Consider the following 24,215-nt stretch of genomic DNA (forward strand, 5'->3'; position numbering starts at 1 on the left):
ATTCTTCCCGACTTCCCCTTTATTTCAGCAGCGCAATTTATGACCATGGCAACGAACGCCAAAAATCTTTTCGTGTCCATCCAGATATTCCGGTCCGGTTCTTTCTGCACTTCCACCATCTCGTCATTTCGCTCCACTTCCCTTGCAGCTTCGGCGTACGACAATCCCATTTCTGCTTGCATTTTATTCACTTCCACCCCCTTGATTCTCTTTGGACACTGCTGACGTATCATGATTTCTCTTGCAGTGCAAGCACTTTGCTTGCTCTTTCTCAACTTTACACTGCTCCACTTTGCAGTTGTCCTCCCCCACATCTCCCACATTTTCTGACTCCTTTGCAAACTGCAGCAACATGACGAGGCTGAACTTGGCTTCTTGTTCGACTTTTCCATTCCACCTTAAAAGTAACGTTATGTAACCCATTGAGGGCTCTGTTTGATCATTTTTCGAAAGACTGGCTCTTTAAGGAATACAGTAAACGTTCTCGATCAAAAAAAAATGAAATAAGCAGTGACTTTCCAATTTTTTGTATGAAATGTATTTCATAATGTGGAAAATCTATATTAAAAAGCTCAGAATAACAAAACATGGCATGTTAGACTATAATTAAACGATCAAATAACGTGACTGCACTTTCTGCTTACTTACCATGGTTCTCCTTCCTATATATATATATATATATATATAAGTCGCTACAATGTGACACTGTGGCGCCACACTGTTTAGTTGACTACCAAAATCCTGAAATTATCTTTACAATTGCTAGAATATTTGCTCGTGCAACCTACCTTAGGAAGTCGAACCCCTCGAGGAGTAGCGAGCCAATTAGCATTCAATACGTCACTTCTCGACCAATCAGAAATGTGTTTTTCGCAAGTTCGGTTCACCCGTCACACACGTGTAGAGGAAGTAATCGGCAACCGCTATTAATCAAAGTTAGAGAAACCGTTGTCGTTCTATTGGCAAATTAAATATGAAAAAGAAAACGGTACTCGGAGAGGACACAGATGAGGTAAGGATAGAAACGCACAATGTTGTCGAACGGCCATAGTAAATGCTCGATTACTCCTATGGCTGCTTGACAGTCCGATTTTTACTCCACGAGTAGCAGCTTTGACAGCTTTCATTGCCTGCATTGTAAGTTGAAATAAATGAAGCTTTTGCTTGTATAGTTTTTTATGTATGGTGCGATTGTCAATTCGCAGATGACTGCGCCAGACTCATGCCACGACAAGGAGAAGGAAAACGGGGACCATGCCAAAGCTAAACGTAGTAAACCCGAGGAGCATGGTGGGGAGGACATGGTCTTTCGTCCCGTGAAAATGTCCCGACGTGATCTGTACAGACCCCCTACAGCAGAGGAGCTAAGCCAGTTGAAAGAGGCGGAAAACCTTTTCCATTGTAGCCTGCTCAAAATGCAGGTAATTCTGCTCACACGAGACTTGATGTGCTCTAGATTAGGGACGTACGTGGTAAAAGGTCAATTAATGTAATTACAAAAGATCACAGGCATGTGGGTACACACACACACACACACACACACACACACACACACACACACGCACACAATCCAGTGATTCAAGTAAATTCTAATTTACTTGAATCACTGGATTATTTTGCTCCTTATTTGTTGAGCACTTTTCTTACCGTTGAGTGTTTCTTTTTACAAAGTTAGATATACATATAGTAACTGCAAGTATTCCCACAAATATTACTCCAAAAAAACTGTGTTGCACTCATAATTAAATCATCTCTTCTGTAATCAATTTTTAATAACAGATGGAAGAGTTGCTAAAAGAAGTGACCCTGAAGGAACATAGGAAAAAACAAATCGATATCTTCATTCAGACGATCACTGAGCTGCTTCAAACAGTTCCACATTCCCCGGAGGTTGAGGTATGGTAATACATGATAGTGTCAGAGGTTCTCGATGATTGGGGATTGATTTGTGAGGAAAAAAACACTTGCAAGTGATAGTTTAAACTGCATTTGTTCAGTCAGCTTCTCACAAGATCCAATTTCTTTGTTGTTCTTGCATCTCCCCAGCTGAGTGATCTGTCCTGGCTGTCTGGTACAGTAAAAGTTCCTTTTCTCCTGGTACCCAAGGCATCCAAGGGCAAATTCCACATGGCTCCTCCCGCTTCTGTCAATTTAATAGGCAGCTACCCTCTGGGCACATGCACAAAACCACGTTTCTCTGTGGACCTGGCTGTCACAATCCCTGCTGTAAGCCACCCTTCCTTCGATCTCTCAAAGCAAACAGACCTTCAAGCCTTGAGAGAGATTGGTCATCCTGTGTTAGTCATGCAAATATGAGGTGATCAAAGACATTGGTAATCATAGGGTGTTCATCTTGCTTCATCAGGATATCCTCCACCACAAGGATGCTCTGAACCAGAGGTATCCCAGGAAAAGGGCTCTTTACCTGGCAGGTCTGGCTCAGCATATGCGCACCTCCCCTGAAATTGGATCTATGCGATACTCCTGTCTCCATGGGAACCGTCTTCAGCCCCTTCTACTTTTGACTCCTCCAGGTATTTATTGCTTGAGCTGCAACAAGGAACATGTCATATTCTTCTTTATTTGATTTCATTTTTTAGATGTTTTTCTAAATTTCTTTTTAATTTTCTTCGAAAATGTCATAAATTACATTTATATTTAAGAGCTTGTAAAGCAAGCCAAACATTGTTTATTTTTCTTACTGCATTTTGATTTGTATGTATGCTTTTCAATTAGAATTTGTTTTGGTTTTTTTTTAAATCAGGTTATGGGTGCATTGAAACATGTGTTTGCATTCTTCAGGTAAACACTCTTCCAGCTTCACTGTGCGTATCCATGCCTGTCCTCCCCCTGGATTCTTTAAGCCCATCCGCTTCCACCCCCAGAAGAATAACGTCAGGACAGAGTGGTACATCGACTCGAAGACCTCTCTAACCGGTAAGATCCTGAACTTGGCACAGTTGAAGAGACTTGTCTACATAGCTTTGATTAGGTATTTTCTTCTTTATTATTTTCCCAACATCACATATCAGTACTCCCTCACTTTTCAAGAGGGAAACAGTCATAACTAATATTTTTGTCCCTGATATTTATGTAGAACACAGTGAACCTCCAACCCCCCATTACAACAGCTCTGTTCTCGGGGACCTGCTGTCTAGGGCTCACCTACAGTTTCTTACTGCTGTCAGCTCCCAGTGCCCAGCCTTTGCTGATGGAGTGGCCTTACTCAAAGTATGGCTCAGACAAAGAGAGCTTGACCAGGTAGGAATCATGCAGTAAACTTGATATAATTTAACTTTTTAACAAATGTAATTTTGAGCAATGATTGTGACATGTTAGCATACATACATATAGAGTCACTGCATACATGTACAGTTTTAGGCCTGTTGCATATTGCCATCATACTTATGCCTTTTCGGCGGCACGGTGGCGCAGTGGTTAGTGCGGTCGGCTCATAGCAAGAAGGTCCTGGGTTCTAGCCCCAGGGTAGTCTGACCTTGGAGGTCGTCCCAGGTCATCCTGTGTGGAGTTTGCATGTTCTCCCCATGTCTGCATGGGTTTCCTCTGGGGGCTCCGGTTTCCTCCCACAATCCAAAGACATGTAGGTCAGGTGAATCGGCCGTACTAAATTGTCTCTAGGTGTGTGTGTCCGCGCATGTGTGTGTATATGTGTGTGTGTATGTATGTCGGCCCTGTGTGATAGTCTGGCGGCCTGTCCAGGGTTTCTCCCTGCCTGCTGCCCAATGACTGCTGGGATAGGCTCCAGCATCCCCGCGACCCTGAGTGCAGGATAAGTGGTTCAGAAAATGGGTGGACTTATGCCTTTTCAGCGAATGTATTCAGCTGTCTTGTGATAATTTACTTCTTTTTTGTCTTAATTCTATATCCCACTCTTTTCCCACAGGGTGCAGGCTGTTTTAATGGCTTCCTAGGTTCAATGCTGTTGGCCTACCTTCTGACCAATCGCAGAGTTAGTAACACAATGACAGCTTATCAGCTGCTTCGAAACAGCCTGCATTTCTTGTGTGAGTCAGTCCTCCCTTTTGTGCAACTTTAATATAATAGTCATTACTATGTGTTCATACTTGATTTGTACTTAACGATGCTCATTGTCTCATAGTCATTATCACTGTTTTATGCACTATGCAATCTGTCCATGTCTTATCTTTTCAAACCCAGCTTCCACGGACCTGACAGAAAATGGAATTACTCTCGCAAAAGATGCAGACTCAACAGCTGTAAGAATCAGAATCAGAATACTTTATTTATCCCCGAGGGGAAATTGTAATCTGGATTAAATCTGAAACATGTGAAAGTAGTTTGTATGCACCTCCTTATTACTTCCAGGGAATTTTTTTTTTCTTTTGCCTTTTAGCCATCTCTTGCAGAGTTTCAGAATGCTTTCCAGGTCGTGTTTGTTGACCCCTCTGGACACCTAAACTTGTGCGCTGACATGACAGCCTGTATTTACAAACAGGTACGCTATATAAAAACTCTACTGTTGTGATTCAAAATCTGCTTTGGGAGTTGTGTTTTAGTAATTGGTTTTCTGAATATCTCAAAACATCGAAATTGTTCCTCAGGTGCAGCACGAAGCATCTCTGTCAATGCAGTTCTGGGATGACCCCACAGTGGATGGGTTCCATGCTCTCCTCATGACCCCCAAACCCATGATAAGGACAAGTGACCATGTTTTCCAGTATGTGTCTGTTTGATTATCTCTAACAACCATCACACAAATCTAGGAACATCTGTTGCACACCACACAGTCAGTTTATTTCCATACCTACTGTAGTTTACATTGAGATATGGGAGAAGAGCAGTTTCATCAACTGGCCCTTTTAATCACAACTTTCACAAACCTAAGTGTAGCTGTGAAGTCAATTTCTTTGCGTAATCTGCTGTCTGTCAGATCAGCCAAACAAAACCCTTTTGTTTCTCTAAATCTTGACCATTGAAACCCATTCAAAATGCATACCCTTTGCTTACCTCTTTGAGATTTTATACATCCAACTTCTCTTGCTCATCTCTCTTTGCCCTCTTCATTCCCTATTCATATTCCTTTCCAGTAGCTCTATTATACTACACAGTGTCATGCTCAGCTTTTTTTTTTATGACGGATGATTGCTGTGTCCTATTTGCATTCTGAATATTTCACGTGGATTCATGGCACCAGCAAACACACAGTAGTCACAGTTCCTTATCAGTAGATGAAGAAGCAACTTAAACACATGAATGATCCTTAGATGATGCTGCTCCTGGACATTGCAGGTTCTTGCTTTTTCTTTTCACAGCATAGCCGTTCTACAGTCTGTACTTCGCTTTCCCACCCTCATGTTCTATTGTTCCTTCTGATTTGCTCTTCTCATTTCCTTTTCAGGTTATGTGGGCTGGTCAAGCTTCAGTCCAGCTGTAAGAAACTGAAACTCCTTAGCGAGCTGATGGACCACAGTGGAAACTACATCCACACCGCGCTCCCCTTTATTCTGTCGCTCCTTCAGCAGGGACTGGGGCAAAGGGTTCATCTCCTCACCCACTCCCTATCTCCTGACCCTGAGGTGGGTAATGTTTGATATTAAAGAACTGAACTGATTGATTTCAAATTTGTAATTAGCGGAGTATAAACTGAAAGCTTCAATTTATAACTATTTTTCTGTCTTCCTTGATGGACAACAATTTATGAATGCTCAAACGAATGAGGGATTCAATCACTCAATAAATAATTTTAAAGAAAAAAATGATTCAACTCACTTCTAGGAATGGGTATCATTAAGATTTTAACAGTACGAGTATCCGGGTGGCATGGCAGTGTATTCCGTTGTCTACCAACACGGGGATCACCGGTTCAACTCCCCTTGTTGCCTCCAGCTTGGTTAGGCGTCCCTACAGACACAATTGGCCGTGTCTGCGGGTGGGAAGCAGGATGTGGGCATGTGTCCTGTTCGCTGCACTAGCGCCTCCTCTGGTCGGCCGGGGCGTCTGTTTGGGGGGTGGGGGTAGCGTAGCATGATCCTCCCACGTACTACGTCCCCCTGGCAAAACTCCTCACTGTCAGATGTAAAGTGGCTGGCGACTCCACATGGAGGAGGCATGAGGTAGTCTGCAGCCATCCCTGGATCGGCAGAGGGGATGGAGCAGAGATCAGGACGGCTCGGAAGAGTGGGGTAATTGGCCGGATACAATTGGGGAGAAAGGGGGGCGGTTAACGGTACTACTGTGGAGGATGAAAGAAAGGAGACGAGACCCCTTCTCCTTTTGACCACACAGCCGTGGGGTTGTTTATTTCCTCCAACTAACTCTAAGTGAACAGTTGACAATATCAAAACCTCAACCTCGTGTCTCTCCACAATCCCCCTTGCTAACCCCTGAACCCACTGTCTTAAAGGAACCGTTTCTGGTCTGCATAGTGAATATGTAACCTGCAAGTAGGTCACTACACTACTATCTTTACTGATACTACTTATCGATCCGGTACTCTATTGGTACTCTTATCGGTTCTTTTTGTTATTTTTTTAAAGAGAAAAAATTAAACAAATTAAAAACAGAATTACCATTGCTTTATTTTCTCACGTCTGGACAGTGTTATTTTTAATCATCAACCCATGTTTGTGTAATTTAGTTAGCTCTGTGTGTGCTCTAGGCTGTTAGCTTATATCACATACCTGAGGTGGATGGGGTAACAAGAGATTAACTTCAAGCTAGACAGTCAAAAACTGCATTTCTCTGCCTGTATTTGATGCACATTTGCTAGATGTTTCAAAAGATTGCTTGTGTTTCCACCCTTGCATGCAAAAGACTTGCTGCACTTGTGGCAACGAGCATTGTCAGCATTGACTGTAGTGAAATATAACCAGACTTTGACTGTTTAGTTCTTGCTGCCATTGTCACTAAGAGCAGGCTCTGGGTCCGTGTGTGTGCGCGTGTGCATGCGTGCTATGCACACAGTCAATGCTACAGTCTTTACGAATTTAGCACTGGTGCCCACTTAATACCGGGTTTTGGTACCCATCCCTACTCACTTAATAGCTCAACCCTTATGATAGTATATGTAAAGCATGGCAATTTATTAAACATCAAATGTTTAATTTTGGTGTCATGTGACATAAATGGCTTTTGATATAGACCACATTGTAGCTATCCTTACAGTCAAACGAACCACTTAATTCATGTCACAGAAAAATTATTCCAGTATTAATTGTAACCTCTATTGATTATTTAATTTGGGGAAGTTAACTGCCTTACATTTTGTTTGTTGTCTCAGTGGTCAGTGGAGAGTGAAGCCCCAAAGCACAAAGATCAGCCTCCACTCTCCTTCGGTCTGATCTTAAGACCAGAACTGGCATCCTCTGTCCTGGAGAGAGGCCCACCTGCAGACAGCCCCAAGGTACTTAATATTTTTGTGTGGCTGTGTCCAATAGCATTTACAGAGAACGACTCTTAGACCATGTCAAGATTTGAAGGAATTTATTTTTAAACAAAATTATAGCCACAATGAATAAACAGTGGATATGTTGGTCATAATCATAATTAACACTGTCGGAACCTTTTTCAGGCTTGGTATTTGCACTTAATATTTGCACCTGGAAAGTTTGCAAATCTACCTAATTTTCATGAAGTCCATATGGGATTGTTGTATGGGATCGAGAAAAAAAATTGATGTGACGGTCATGCAGAAGTTAAAATAAAAAAAGGCTAAAGTTCAGGGCAGAAGAGTATCCTTTAAGAACTGGGACGACAGCCGTTTTGCTGACACTATAAATCTTTTGTGTATCTGTTATGCAAGATTAATAAAATGAACTCAAATGGGATGTTTTTTTTATTGTAGTTGATAACACAAGCTTTTTCTTACAGCTTTTTTTTTTTTTTTTTAAATGGGTGAAAATACAAATCTGAATTAAATAGAGAACCAAAAATTGGAAAAAGTAAAACAGAATTTGGGGGGGAAAACTGATTTCATTGGGTTCTAGTTTCCTGTCATTTTACTATTGTTTTCTTTGTCATCCATTATGTGTATGGGCATTAGGTGTTGAATAAGCATTTAGCTTTATGCACATGCTCACTGTAGTGCCGCCTTGTCTTTCTGCTAGGCAGCCGAGTTTCGGCAGCTGTGGGGCTCTCGCTCAGAGCTGCGGCGATTCCAAGATGGAGCCATCACTGAGGCCGTCCTATGGACGGGAGAGAGCGCCTATCAAAAAAGGCTGGTCCCTCAACAGATAATCACCCACTTACTAAAGCTGTACGTATTATACCTTGGCATTCCATTTTTAGAGAGGAAGCACATGTAATGTTGAGATTGTGTTGATTACCTAACTAGTCAAGTAATCCAATTAGTCAGATATGCTTATACATTATACAGTTATACAGCTGAATGAATTCCCGGTGGCATGGTGGCACAGTGGTTGGCGCGCTGTCGCCTCACAGTAGGAGGGTCCTGGGTTCGAACCCTGGGGTTGCCCAACCTTGGGGGTCATCCCAGGTCGTCCTCTGTGTGGAGTTTGCATGTTCTCCCCGCGACTGCGGTGGGTTTTCTCTGGGTGCTCCAGTTTCCCCCACCATCAAAAAAGACATGCATGTTAGGGTTAGTACTCCTGTCTGTGCCCTTGACCGAGGCATGGCGAGACAAACTGGAGTTGGTCCCCGGGTGCTGCATGGCGGCTGCCCACTGCTCTTAGCCGCACAGGTGGGATGGGTTAAATGCAGAGAATTTCCCTTTGGGGATCAAAAGAGTATATCAAAATTTAAAAAAAAATGCTAACTGGTATAAAGTGAGCGATCAGTCTTGCTTTCTTCTGTTATTTATTCTCATGCATCAATACTTTGGAAAAACAAGATTTGACATTGTACACGTTTTTAACTGTTCTCTGGAAGTCATATCTGAGAGGGTGTTTTAACTGATGATAGATGAAGTATAAGGAAGGGAGAAATTTCGCAGCTGATTTATGCAATGGCAAGGGAAGAGAGCTTAGGAGAGCTTGGATGCCTTGGATTTAGAGCCACGCCCACTACTAGTTTAAAAAGTGGGGTCCAGATTCACAGCCAAGAAGGGCAGTTACAAAACCAACTGAAATGAGAGAGAACCATAGCTATGGCAGCAAAAGTGGAGGAGGCATACAAGTGTCAAAGAAAGTTGAATCAGTTCATCTGGACACGTTTATAAATGTTGTGTCCAGATGAACTGATTCAACTTTCTTTGATTTCCTTACCTGGATTATTGAGCATGCGTAAAGACAGGCATACAAGTAATAATTAAAAGCAATAATTGTTCCTATCTATTTCTGCCAATAGTCATCCAATACAGCTTGGTTTCTAAATTCACTGAATGGTTTATTTCAAGGTCAAGAATACCCATATGACATACAAAACTGAACTGAAACATAACATGACACTATGGCTTGTGTTAGCATCACTAAAACTTAACCAGGCTTGTGGCGCACACAGGTCAGTGTTCAGTTTTGTGCTTTTTTTTATAGGGTTTCAGTTAATGTGTTAAAGAACACATTAATCAAAGAATGGTAGAAACTAAGGATGTACAGATAGCAATTTTTCACTGCGGATAGAGAACTAATATGATCCATTACTTTTGCTGAATAAAATGTCTTTATGCGTGCTCAATAATACCGGTAAGAAAATCAAAGGAAGTTGAATCAGTTCATCGGAAGACGACGTCTATTGAGAGAAACGTGATGAGGGAACGACCATCCCTGAACTGAGAGGAGGGGGCCTAAGAGTGCATCTGCTGCCATCTTACAATGCTGTGATTGCAAACATTCCCAAATCCTCTGTGAATAGTACACATGGCCATCGAAACTCTAGTTAATGGTCACACTTATTTAAATATGAAACCGATTGTTTTCGGTCGTTATGCCACTGTTGTTTATATGGGTGGGGATAACTGCAGCCAGTTTAGACTGAGGAGGTCACTCAGATGAGTGATGAATTGTTTCTCTCATAAACGTTGTATCCAGATGAACTGATTCAACTTCCTTTGATTTTTGCTGAACAGTTTATACTTTAAGCATTAGTTTGGGGGCAACGAGTAAAACAATTGAGGTAAAATCAAATTTTTTCCCACCAATCAAAGAAAAAAAGGTTTCAACATGTAATTTTGCTTTTATTTTATGCCATGATGCTCATGGTTTTTAGTGTTGGATTTTTGTCTTGGGTTAAATCTATAATACCACTACGTCATTTTAGCTTGATATTGGCCTGTTATTCGATACCTGTATTGGTACATCCTTGTAAATAACAAGTCTATTTTCATTAATCCTTAATTTGGAAATGGTAGTAGAATTCCAATCCCATTTCCATTCAATGTCAGCATCAATTTAGTACATGTTTTCATTACATTTAGCTTTGTTTGGATTCTATGGACATGATATACCTCATTAATTGTTTTAATCACGATAATAACAAATAGGATCTGTTTAGTAAAAAATGAATTGACATCAATAGATGGGAAGCATTATTTTAATGGTACAAGGGACGGCTAAATTAAACCCTGTGTATTGATAAATACCACAGGCTGTCAACCAACCACACACATTTTCTTGCTTAATGATATGAGACCTATATCTGCCTTGTATGGGGGTTATTATCCAAGCCACACATTTTTGTTCAGAAACATCATCATATCCACATGCTCTGGACTCATTCGTGTACACATCCTTGCGAATTTCTGACCAACATCCGAGAACACTTGGTTGGAAGGCACTGATATCCCAGGTATACACAGGTACTGTCTTGCCAAAATTTCCAGGCTGGGGAATCTTGAGCCGTTGACCCTCCACCAGTCGAGAGGGTTAATGTCTAATGACGGTGAAATGTCTCTTAAATAGTAATCTACTTGTGCCTCGGAATCATTGGAGTAGGAGCTGTAGTTTTCTCCAAGGAGTAACGTCATTGCATGTTTGACACCACCGCCCTTCTGTCGTGACATGGCCCCCTGGCTAACAGGGGGTGTCACCGATGTCTCCTGTTTTTCAGTCTTGGTCCCCACAATAGTTGTTTCCACAGCTAATTTTGAGGCCATTTCGTGCAGTTTAACTTTGGCTGCCAGCCTGGTCGTTGGTGTAAGGAAGCTGAGATGTTTGTGCCGAGGGTCCAGCATGGAGGCAATAAGAGCTGGTTTGGAAGCCAGATCACTGGAGTCAACCTGTGATGAGGAAATGACAATACAGTAAACAGCAGTCTATAGTAAGAGTGCAGTCTGTATATACTAAGCGTGATCGTCTTTCTTTCAACAACAGGGCAGGTAATCTAATATCATAGTTGGCTTTATTTAACCTATAGCCTAAATGGAAAGTCGGCATAAGATTAAACTTACCTCCATACGTTCCCGCAATGACTCCCGAACCTTGAACTTGAAATCACAGACTTGTTTAGCGTCATGCTGTTTTGGTGTAAGGTGTGTCTGCAGTAGGCTGAATGTGATGGGGTAGATGTTTGAGATGGACACTTCTTTCTCAGCAGTCACGGCCAATGTAGCCCATTTCAGAGTCGCCAGCACAGGCGTGATGTCCTCAATTGTTTGCCAGTAATCATCTTCCATCTCAACGGCCTGGGCTTCTTCACGGTTGGTGACCATGCGATCAGACAGCACAGCTTTTATTGCCCATCGTTGTTCCACTAACCGCTCAAACATGTCACATATTGTGTCCCATCTGGCTTTGCTGGATTGTATTAATTTGTGCTTGGGCAGTTGCATCTGAGCTTGCTTCATCTCCAGGGCTTTGCTGGCCAGGGAGCTGTCGTTGAAGTGCTTTACTAGCTCCCCAGCAGCGACGACGACGTTGAGCAGATTGTCAGTCAGCCCGTCGCTAACGGCGAAGTGCAAGGTGGTGGCAAAGCACACAACCGTGTCCCAGGTGACCCTGGCACACGTGTGCAGGACATTCCGTGCGTTGTTGTGCACGCAGGCAATCACCCTCCCGGAGATCCCCCAGGCCTCTACCGTTTCAGTGAGTCTCTCCGTGAAGCTGTCTTTATTCGTGTCGCCGGCTGACGTGCAGTGCGTCTTCAGCACTGCGGACCTTACCTCCCAGGCCGAGGTGAAAAAGTGACAGGTAAAGGTGACGTACCGTTCACTGGGGTGCGCCGTCCAACAGTTGGCGGTCACAGCCAGCGTCTGGACGGTGGCTAGCTGACTCTTAAGGTCGTACGCTTTTTCTCGGAAATGACCTTCGATGTGGCGTGAGACGTCTTCCGCCGAAGGCATTTTGTAATTACGCACTATGTAAGTCAGCAGTTCGCGCAAGCTATCGCCGTCGACAATGCTGACGGGAAGCATTTCCTTTTCTATCATTCTGCATACAAGTCTGGTTACCTCGGAGTGTGCGACCTCGTGTTTATCCTCCTCCAGCGGCGGGTGCTTGTTTCGGATGTGCTGCATCATGTTGGAGGTGCTGCTCATGTATTTCAGTTTGGTGTCACACAGCGTGCAGTGCGCCTCGTTATCCACGCGAACGAAGATTTCCCAGACAGAACTCCGTCTCGGTCGCTTCCTGCCGCCCGTGTCCATGCAAAGTAGTTCGCTGTTGGCGGAAGGGACCCGCAAGCTCTCTGTGGCCACCACCTGTACCACACTTTCTTCTCGGACACACCGGGTTTCAGAGACGGTCGGTTTGTCGAGCTCCTCCGGTGCCGCGGAGTTGTGGTACCTGCCGATGTGGTACATCATGGTCGTGGTGGCTCCTCCGCAGTATTTCAATACCGCGTCACATTTCCGACAACGAACGAAGTTGCCCTCCTGTTTGAAGCAGTCCCACACGGAACTCCATTTTTTCCCACGCTTCATGGTGTCCCGAGTGTTATTGCACCCTGCGTGCTTTTAAAATCGCATAGTTAACGTTAACCGAACTGTAACGTGGCTCCCGGGTACTTTTTCGGATAGAAAACACCAGTTGGTCAAATAACTAATATGCACTCACTCAAGAGTTTACTTTCTCTTTTTATACTTAGGCATGCAGATATCCCCGAACAATGTGTGAGATACGTTGGGGCTATGGTGGATGACGTCATCACAGTGGGACGTGCGGTAGGCAACAAAAAAACAAAACAACTGCTATCGTTGGCCAAAAGAGGGCAATAGTGTGCTTTCCCACTGCTGTCGTTTGAGCACTATATCGATCTATCTATCCATCTAAGTGTGTGTGTGTGTGTGTGTGTGTGTGTGTTTGTGTGATACGCATTTATCAATCAGTCAGTCAATCAAGTTGCATTTTATGTGAGCTGTCAATTGACAGATTGACGGTAGATGATTGCTTATGGCATGAAACAGGCTTGTACTGTCAATTAAAGATATATTCAAGTAAATTCTTTATGAGACACTTCAAGCCTGTTTCATGCCATAAGCAATCATCAGCTGTCAGTCAATCACACACTTTTAACAAAGTTATATAAATATATAAACTAAAAACACCATTGACGGGTTCAGGAAAAAAAATGCTATATATATATAACTGTTAAAACACTCAACAGTAGGGATAGTGCTCAACAAATAAGGAGCAAATAATCCAGTTAGTTACTTGACTAACTTGATTATGTATAACTTTATTAAAAGAAAAACTCAACGGTAGGGAAAGCGCTCAACAAATAAGGAGCAAAATAATCCAGTGAGTCAAGTAAATTCTTTATGAGACAGTACAAGCCTGTTTCATGCCATAAGCAATCATCAGCTGTCAATGAATATATATATCAACATAGATGCAGGAAAAGAAACTTTTAATACATCACAGGACAAGCTTGTTTCATGCGTTGTGCACTCATCAGCTGGCGGCACATGAAACAAGCTTGTACTGCGATGTATTAAAAGTTGTTTTTTTTCTGACATCCATATTGATATTCCACTCCTCATTTGTTGAGCGCTTTTATCAACACCATTGACGGTTTCTGGAAAAAATATAGGCAGACAGACAGACAGACAGACAGATAGATAGATAGATAATCCAGGTAGGAAAATCCCAGGAAGTTGAATCAGTTCATCTGGACATATAGCGTTTACTGAGAGAGACATGTTTCATCACTGGTGGTGGCTGAATTGTTACTCCCTTCAATGTGAAGCGCTGTGGGTGTCTAGAAAAGCGCTATATAAATGTAATGATGATTATTATTATCATTCATCTAAGTGACCTCTTCAGTCGCAACTGACTGCAGGTATCCTCACCCTCATAAACAATAAGTGGCATAAGGACCGAAAACAACGATTGCTGTCATATGCAAATTGCTGTGACCATTAACTAGAGTTTCAATGGCCATGTGTACTGTTCACAGAGGACTAGGGAATGGTAATGGCAGTGGTTGCCAGGAAGATGCCCCAACAGTGCACAAGCTGATGGAAGAGAGGAGAAGGACAACAGCTGCCTGAGCATAAACCAGTGGTGATTCCGTATGTGGCCAGAGTGTCGGAAAAGTTGAGACGTGTATTTTCCAAACACCACGTCTCAGTTGCTTTCACACCCCAAATCATGCTGTGCCAAATATTGGTCGACCCCAAGGATTGGGTCCCCCGGCACAAACAGCAATATAATGTAGCAACTAGCATTCCTCCCTATCAAGTGTGTGCACATCCTCATCCTTGAAAGAGTGATCACTGGCCTGCACACACTTGATAGGGAGGAATGCTGGTTTTAACGGGGAGTCAAAGAGGCCATCTATGTGAAGTGGGAACGACCATCCCTGAGCCGGGGGGGCTAAGAGCACATCAGTCGCCATCTTACAATGCTGTGATTACAACCATTCCCAAATCCTCCGTGAATAGTACACATTTCTATTGAAGTCTCTAATTAATGCTCATTGCAATTTGCATATAAAAGCGATCGTTTTCAGTCCTTGTGCCACTGTATTGTTTATAAGGGTGGGGATACCTGCAGTCAGTTGAGACTGAAGAGGTCACTTAGACAGGTGATGAAATGTTTCTCTCTCAATAAATGTTGTGTTCAGATGAACTGAGTCAACTTTCTGTGATATACTATATGTATATACTTTTTATATACACCTATAGATGTATACAAAAAGTCTGTATAGTCTACATAATTTTATATACATCTATATCTGTACATTGTATTTAAATGTTTGTTTGTCTTTGTTTTTCTGTGTGTGTGTAATACATATTTATGAAAATACATGCATATATATATATATACATTTTCATATATGTATGAAAAAGTCTATATAGCCTATATATACTTAGTATATACATCTGTATCTGTACATAGTTAAATGTTTATGTTTAGCGTGTTGTCTTTGTTTTAGCTGTATGTCTATGGAGAGCAATGGAGGAACTGGAGTCAAATTCCTTGTAGGTGTAGGCCTACATATACTTGGCCAAATTAAACTGATTCTGATTATACTGTGCCCTCAGGTCCTGAGTACTGGAGAGGAGGAGAGTTTGAAAGTGGTTCAGTCTTATGATGACCTGAGTAGGAAACTGTGGGGACTGGAGGGTCTTCCTCTGACGATAACCTCTGTGCAAGGAGCCCACCCAGCCCTGAGATACACACAGGTCACATTCTGTTTTTAGTATTATTATTATTTTTATTATTATTATTAGTAGTAGTAGTAGCAGTGGTGTATGTGTTGTTTTGTTGTTATGCGTGGCCTGGTGCTGTTCTTGCTAGGGCTTTGTGCTAAATTGAGCATCACTGCAATTTGAGGTAACTCTGGTTCCAGGTATGTTATGCTATGAAGATGATTTCTTTGCCTTATACAATGATACATTTGTTGACAATTTCATGATAAATTAAACCTTTTCATTAATTTGTTGACATTTTGTCTTGTGTAGGTCTTTCCCCCTGTACCACTGAAGTTGGACTACTCATTTTTTGACAGAGAAAAGATTGCCCGATCCTTGGTGCCGAAGGAGGATAAACCATGCCCTGCCTATATCACCCCCATCACAGGTAAGTAACTTCATCTTTCAGGAAAAAGTTAAATGGTGCTAGTGTGTTTGCTAACGGAGTGCCTAGTTAATGGCTTTAGTGGGGGTTCACCTGGTAAAATACCAGTGAAAAATACCCATTAATAATAGGTAGATTTAGTCCATTTCAACTATAGAAAGTTATTCTTTTGTCTTTATTTATACACGTTGACTTTTTAAAAAATTATGAATCTGTGTTCTTGCTGCAAGCATAAATCCCTTTCACAGCTGCAGATATTGCAACAGCTAGGTTTTTAACTATTAATTACTAATTCAGTTTTTTTCTTCTGTTAAGTGGTTGCTAGATTGTTTAATCACCATCAGAAAGTCGAATGTTGCAGTGCCATTTGTTGCTGTTTAGCATAAAAAAATGCCAACATTGTATTATACACCCCAGAATAGAAATCATATCCTTAATACCGCTAAAGGTTGTTGAATCCCTGTCCATTGGAAAACATTAATAGGAATTCATTTGATTTAACTTATCACCTAAACTACCTTTCAGTTGGTCAGTAAAGCACAATCTCTCCATAAGTTCGTCTCATGTCATGATGATTAGACCTCAAGCTAAGTAAATGTAATAGATGATTTTGCAAAATCTGTCTTCTTAAACGGGGATTTGACATCAGCTGTTATTTTATAAGGGAGCTCATTCAGACCTTAACAGATATTTAGCCCAAGGAAATACCACAGTAATATGCCAGTCATCCTCTTGTGGTAGTGATCTGTCACATGGAGGGCAGTGGAAAGTGGCCTAACGACCGCCTCGCCATCCGCCACATCAAAGCTGCCTTCCACATCAACCTTGGACAATTACTCAACAAGCACCATCACTACACCGTCAAGCCATGTCCCACGCACCTGGATGTCTGGAAGGTACATTTAGTGTGTCTGTGTGTGCACTCACATGTGTGCTTGTGCAGATGATTGTAAAAGGGAGACTGTGAAACAAATGTTTAGCATCTCATAAGGTTGTAGTATGCCAAAATAATTTAGTGGCATACCATTGTTTTTTTTTATTGAAGGTCAAAAATTTTTTTTGAAATGCATTTAATGTTTTTCCTATATCTAGGATGGTTTGGCTTTCCGTATCCAGGTAGCATACCACCGTGAGCCCCAAGTGCTGAGGGAGAGTGTGAATGCACAGGGGCTGCTGGTGCTCAGGGACAATGAGGAAGCTCAGGCTCTGGAGATGGCCACAATACACAGGCCTCTACTAACCAGCACTCTACATGGGTAAGGATAACGGCGAACAGAAAAAGCTACACCCTGTGTGTGTGTGTGTGTGTGTGTGTGTTGTGTGTGTCTGTGTCTGTGCATTGGCAACATGTTTGTTTGCTGTTAATGTTGAAGCCATTATGATTTCTTATTTCAGTGCAGTGGGAAAGGGAATGACAGTTTCATTATCAGTAATTCATTTGCGAATGAGTTTCAAGTGAATCATTTGAAGAGTACTGGTGAAATAATCAAGATGTGGGGGCGTCCGGGTGGCATGGTGGTCTATTCCGTTGCCTACCAACACAGGGATCGCCGGTTCGAATCCCAGTGTTACCTCCGGCTTGGTCGGGCGTCCCTACACACACAATTGGCCGTGTCTGCGGGTGGTAAGCCGGATGGGGGTATGTGACCTGGTCACTGCACTAGCACCTCCTCTGGTCAGTCTGGGCACCTGTTCGGGGGGGAGGGGGAACTAGATGGAATAGCGTGATCCTCCCACGTGCTATGTCCCCCTGGCAAAACTCCTCACTGTCAGGTGAAAAGAAGCGGCTGGCGACTCCACTTGTATAGGAGGAGGCACGTGGTAGTCTGCAGCCCTCCCCGGATCGGCAGAGGGGGTGGAGCAGTGGCCGGGATGGCTCGGAAGAGTGGGGTAATTGGCTGGATACAATTGGAGAGAAAATGGGGGGGGGGGTGTCAAGTTGTTAAAGGGTCCCATGTTGTTACGAGTTTTTTCTTTGTTTTTTTTTTTTTTTAGCTTTGTGTTTAAGGGTCTGAAACCATCTGTATTGGCACCTCTCAGTTCATTTTCAATTTCCAAGGGGCAATATCAACGGGCGCGGACCAGAATGCCTCTGGATGCAATTGGATAGACCCACAACCAATCAGAGCAAGGAAGCTTGTCACGTATCGCTTAAATTTTTACCAAATCCTGTCGGGAGTACGGCAATACGGCACACACATCTTTCTTATCAACAAAATCTTTAAGTGGAGTTGTTTGTTATCCTTTTAGAAAATGTATACCATCCAGTTCATTGAATACTGTCGTGATAGAGGCTTCAACAGACCGGTCCACATCAGCGGCAGCATACGGCGCTCCTCTGTATGTCAGCGTTATTTTTTCCCCCATCCGCATTCCGGGAAGACCTGCCCCTACTCTGCCTCTGATTGGCTAGCCTTAACTTTAACCAACGGAGGAAACGAGTACTAGAGGCAGAGTTCCCGGATTGCAGGTGGGAAAGAAAAAAAATAAGTACGTCATCGTATCAAAGCCGCCCCATATTAGATAAACTGTTCCAGGTCGGCTGGAAATCTGTCCGAACAGGAGGTTGGCCAGATGTATCTGCCAGAGCAAATGTAAAACGTGAGCTTGCAGATTCGTCTGGTTCCCAGACTACCATCTGTATGTAGCATACGCAGGATCTATGTAGGACTGTGGTATATGGTTACCAATAACTAACAAATCCAGGAGCTATATCATTATAATATTGTATATAATATTGCAGAAGACAGGAAGAAATGGAAACAGATGATCTGCTGTGGCAACCCCTAATGGGAGCAGCCGAAAGTAGTAGTAGTAGTATCATTATGATATTGTATAAATATAATCACTTTCACACAAGCAGTTTTCCACCCCACCCCCCCCAAGTATCACTGGCCCCATTTTCATTATTCAAAGGCATTGCTTCAGTTTTGCTTCCTTAGTTTGATGCTCTTAATATTCTGTTCCCCCCTTTTCACCACGTCAACCTCTTTATTTTTATCATCTTTTATTTACCACCACTACTGCGTCCTTCTCTTTAACCCTCTCTTAACTTCCTGTCATCCACATGTGACCTCTGTGTGGTGCATGGCAGGCTCCAGCAGCAGCACTCATGTTTCGGAGCCGTGTGTCGCTTGGCCAAACGTTGGCTCGGGGCCCAGCTCTTCAGTGACGACATCACAGACGACACAACAGACCTTATGGTGGCGTCGCTCTTCCTGCAGCCGGCACCGTTCACTCCTCCCTGGTAACCATCGCTCTATCAGTCCTGCTCCACCCTCTGACTCATCAATTCATGCGCATTTCTTTGACCTCCATTTATTCTCTCAGTAGGTCATGTGAACGGATGTTTTATCAGTGGGTAATGTTATTTATTGTTTTCTGTTTCTTTCTCGCTGGCTCAGTTCTCCTCAGGTGGGCTTCCTCCGCTTCCTCCATCTGCTCTCCTCCTTTGATTGGAGGAACAACCCCCTGGTAGTCAACCTCAACAACCAGCTCACAGGCACGTCTATGCACACACACCACAAAAACTCAATCTCTTTGTTACACAAACATGCCTAGATCGCTTTCTGTATTTAACCCCCAAAATAATTCAGCGCTCCATACCCATGTGCAACTGTTTGTTACTGTTTGTATGGCGAGTTACCTTTTCCTCTCTGTCACGTGTAGCGGCCGACTACACAGAAATCAAGAATGACTTCCTGGCCTCCCGAGAGTCTCTGCCTGTCATGTTTATAGCAACGCCCAAAGACAAGAAGCTGTCTCTGTGGACCAAGAGAGCACCTAGCATACAGGTCAGAGGACACACATGCACAAAAACAAAGCACTGATAATCCACAGGCAATTTAGTGATGTCAACAGACCACGACCTTTTTTTTTATATATAAGTTTGCTTTTTATTATTTTTTTTACATTTAAAGTCAACATGACTTTGTAAACGGAGTAGACACACACACACAAAAAAAAAAACTTCACAAGCAGCGGTGTAGAAAAGAGTTACATGTCCTTGGCAGAGAGCAGTCACACAGTTTCCCGATCCTGGAGCCTCGCCTCACAGCACACTGTTCTCCCGGGTTACACTTAAGGGATATGCAAACACATAATAATGCAAATTAAATAATAATAAAACACAGTAACTGTTATTTGTTAATTATGAGTGACAACCTTGCCTTAGACATGCATTGTATAGCAAATAATATTGTAAGATGAAATTTTTCTCTTCAAAGATGTGACCTTGACCTTAATGAATTTAACTAGATGCATGCAGAAGTTAGTTCGATTTACATTTTATTCTTGTTCAAATTGACTTCATTCTTACATCACATACCAAAGGCAGGTAACTAAGCTTTTTTTCGAGAGATGGAAATTTGATGTTCTTCAGTCTGTCCAGAACCCGTTGCAAGTCACCGATCTGGAAATAATACATTCTCTGCGTTATCTGAATAATCATCGAAATTCCAATATTCAACTGATAACTTACATTGGGCTATTAAGTGTTCTTTATCATTTTAATGCTCACTAAAATTACCATTAGAAAGTTTGTGATTCTATAGACATGGTAAAACATCACTGATCAGAATCAGAATTTAGGCTGTCATGTCAAAAAGTTTATATTTGTAACCATCATTGCAGCCATTTAATAAATAAGCTCACTAATTTTACTTCTTTTCTTCTGACATTATGCGTTTTCAAGAAAAAAACGTTTCATGAACTATTAACTCACCAGTTGTTTTTCATTGCTGCCCTCTGTGGAAGTGAAAAAAGCTAAATATCTTGATTTCAAATCCTCTTTTTGGGCGAGACCATCGCTGTAAAAGAGCCCCGCAGCACACAGTAGTACAGAGAGAAGGTTGACACACCAGCCCCCCATAGTGCTTCATTGACCCAAATAAGGTTCCTGTCCTGTGCTCTCCCTCCCCACTCCACTAGAAGCCAATGGAAACTCTGAGCCTCTCTGTCTTGACCCTCCATCTCCCTTTATAATCATAACGGGGGGGGGGGCTGGCACTCGACCCTGTCTGACGTCCTGACACAGACGTCATCCTTAGTGCAGTCTATTATGCCTAAATCAGATATAAGAGATAGTTTGTGGTTAACTCTGTGTTGCGTTTTTCGTAAGTTTGGTTAATTTTTCCATCAAAATAACATGCCCGCTTATTGTATAGTGAATAAAAGCACCTTTTTAAAGTAACTAGGGTGTTAATTAAAATGGGAAATCTGAATATGTCCTAATCAGGTGTTGCATCATACATGTAATGAGTCAGAATCTTGTGCCACATCTAATTATAATTGAAAAAGCTTCATAAATGTTTGAATGAAATTTAATTTTCCTAATGTGAACACATAATGCTGTGATACTCCTGCTCGGCTGTCTAGCAGCAGCCTTTGTACCAGCTATTGTACTCACAAGAATAGTATCTTTCATGGCTTCAGAACATTTTAATCAAATTGGTTGAAGGAACAGTCATTTCTGAGAGACATGAGAGCAGTTCCAGAAAAGACTGTAGCCTAAAACATTAAAGTGCTGTTTGGACAAAAAGGCAAAGACGTTCAGTAAATCACAGTACAGCTGTTGTAGGATTGGCTTCATAGGGGACACATTAGAGGACTGTCTAGTATAGTAAAAATGTTAGGTTTTGTTTTAAAAAGCTAAAATCAGGTTTGATCAGGACGACAACGTTATTTAATGCAAAATTCATTCAAAGCTTACAAGGACTTTGTTCATGTCCTCAAGACCTTACATACCAAGTTTGTTAAAAAGGGGCGTCCGGGTAGCATCGTGGTCTATTCCATTGCCTACCAACATGGGGGATTGCTGGTTCAAATCTCGTGTTACCTCCGGCTTGGTTGGGCGTCCCTACAGACACAATTGGCCGTGTCTGGGGGTGGGAAGCCGGATGTGGGTATGTGTCCTGGTCACTACACTGGCGCCTCCTCTGGTCGGTCGAGGCACCTGTTCGGGGGGAGGGGGAACTGGGGGGGGGAATAGCGTGACTGTCCCACGCGCTACATCCCCCTGGCAAAACTCCTCACTGTCAGGTGAAAAGAAGTGGCTGGTGACTCCACATGTATCGGAGGAGGCATGTGGTAGTCTGCAGCCCTCCCCGGATTGGGGGGGGGCAGCAACCGGGACAGCTCGGAGGAGTGGGGTAATTGGAAAGAGGTACAATTGGGGAGAAAAATATTGGGGTGGAGGATCCAAAAAAAAAAGGGGGGGGCCTAAATAGTACAAAATATGATTTTGGAGAAGAGGTAGTAGGCAGTTATCATAGCAATAGATCTACCCCAATACAATATCCTGGTGCAGTAGCTTCTCTGATTCATAGGTAACGTTTGTCAAGTGCATATGAACAGACCATGATTATTAAAACATCAAATGTGATGTTGTTTGTGTGTGCTTCTTTGCATAAGCAGTAGTGTTTGTGCTTGTTCCTCAGATGCTGCAGCGTGTGGTGATGGTGGCAGCAGAGAGTCTCAAGGTCCTGGAACTTCAGCTGATGGATGACGGCCAGATACAGGATGTCAGGGTCCGTAGAACATGCACAGACATGCATACATATATCCTTACATACACATACCATCATCAGCAGTCACTCGAAGTGAGTATGACTGTCCTTTCCTTTGTCTACTTATGTACATACACACACGCATGCATAAACAAACATACATACACGCATGATTAAGAGCTCAGTTATTAAGCAATCCACTCTGTGCGTGACCCCTGTACTAACTGGATTGACTTTGGTTGAGTGGCTATTTGTTTCGTCACTCTCACTTCAATTTGCGTGCTTCTGCGTAGGTGGCCATACGACCTCCGCTGGACGCCTATGATGTGTTGATCCACCTGAATCCCAAGCAGGTTCCCCTGCTCAGCCAGGCGGTAGACCCTCCTCCAGTCACTTTCAACAGGGGCACCATGACTGGCAGTGTGGCCCACTCTGGAGGGGCACTGCCCGTGATTGACTACAACCCTGTATCACATTACCTAACAGAGCTTCGGGTGAGATCTGCTGCTTGTATTTGTGTTTTGTCTTTGTCTTCCAAAGAAATAAAAATGTTGGGCAGACACAACATGTAAAGATTGCAGTGATAAAGCTTCTCCTTCTAAAAGCATATCTAGACCTGCTACACGGTTCTGTGGTAATTCTGGTGATCGATTTGGTGGTGTATGGGAAAGATCAACAGTGCTGTTAGACATGCAGCAACTTGACTGAATGTTTGCTGTTTCGTGTAAGTGCTTCAATTCCGCCAACTCTCTCATTCCCAGGAATCATTTGGAGACCTTGCCCTTTTCTTCTGTGATCCATATGGTGGAACAGTGATTTCAGTTTTGTGGAAGCCAAAGGCCTTCAGTCCAGTTCCCTTCAAGGTATGGGCCATGATAGGTGGCACATTTCTAAAAGCATCAAAATAGAAAATAATGTTGTCGCCTTTTTGGTAAAGATAACAAGCAGCAACTTGTTCTGTTGACGCTGCTATCCTATCTTACTTCCTCAATGTTGCTTGCATCTCCATAACACATTCCCACTTCTCTGTTGTCATCACGCAGACATCACAGATGTCCGCTCGGTGTGTGAAGGTGACCGGGGACACGGTTCATACTGTTCCAAACATAGAGGCTATTCTGGAGGACTTTCAGATCATGGGGAAGGGCCTGGTTAAATCAGTGGAGGCAAGGACAGAGAGATGGGCAGTCTAGACAACACACACCAATGGCAGAAACAGTCTAATGTATGGTCCATACATGTGGTCTGGATTGTGGACATTTGTACCAAGGATAGTATAACAGAATCACTATTTTCCTCTATTGAAACAATAAAAAATACACTTAAACGTTTTGTATTAGTTTAGGAACTTGTTGTGGACTAGCCTTGGATTTTTTTTTATTTCTATTTTTCTTTGGGGAACAGTGCCATTTCTAATAAATGCACACTTGAAAATTCTTTTGTATATCTTTCTGTTTTTATCATCCATCCATGTTTATATCATCCAGCCATTAATTCATCTGTTCAGTATAATTGTAAAAGGACTATCTACGACAGCTGCTGCCGTTAGGGGTCGTCACAGCGAATCTTCTGTTTCCATCTCTTCCTGTCTGCATCTTCCTCTGTCACACCAGCCACCTGCATGACCTCCCTCGCTACATCCATAAACTTCCTCTTTGGCCTTCCTCTTTTCCTCTTCCCTGGCAGCTCCATTTTCAGCATCCTTCTCCCAATATACCCAGCATCTCTCCACACATGTCAACCTTACCTCTCTTGCTTTGTCTCCAAACCATCCAACCGGAGCTGTCCCTCTAATATACTCGTTCCTAAATCCTGT

General features: G+C 42.7%; 1 protein-coding gene across 1 annotated transcript; it reads left to right on the forward strand.

The window, feature by feature from the left end:
• Window positions 1-902: 902 nt before the first annotated feature.
• On the forward strand, window positions 903-23,830 carry nol6 (nucleolar protein 6 (RNA-associated)). The gene is made up of 26 exons (XM_056285147.1): window positions 903-1,012; window positions 1,206-1,421; window positions 1,780-1,896; window positions 2,047-2,226; window positions 2,366-2,534; window positions 2,803-2,937; window positions 3,098-3,261; window positions 3,905-4,025; window positions 4,180-4,238; window positions 4,376-4,477; window positions 4,584-4,699; window positions 5,381-5,558; window positions 7,262-7,384; window positions 8,088-8,236; window positions 12,958-13,033; window positions 15,359-15,499; window positions 15,779-15,896; window positions 16,635-16,789; window positions 16,986-17,149; window positions 18,988-19,140; window positions 19,298-19,395; window positions 19,563-19,687; window positions 22,331-22,420; window positions 22,693-22,893; window positions 23,161-23,262; window positions 23,443-23,830. Exons 1-26 carry the CDS (start codon window positions 974-976, stop codon window positions 23,590-23,592), a joined length of 3,441 nt encoding a protein of 1,146 aa, XP_056141122.1. The 5' UTR covers window positions 903-973; the 3' UTR covers window positions 23,593-23,830.
• The last annotated feature ends 385 nt before the right edge of the window (window positions 23,831-24,215 follow it).

This window comes from Lampris incognitus, chromosome 1 (assembly GCF_029633865.1).
Source record: "Lampris incognitus isolate fLamInc1 chromosome 1, fLamInc1.hap2, whole genome shotgun sequence".
Classification (NCBI taxonomy): Eukaryota; Metazoa; Chordata; class Actinopteri; order Lampriformes; family Lampridae; genus Lampris; species Lampris incognitus.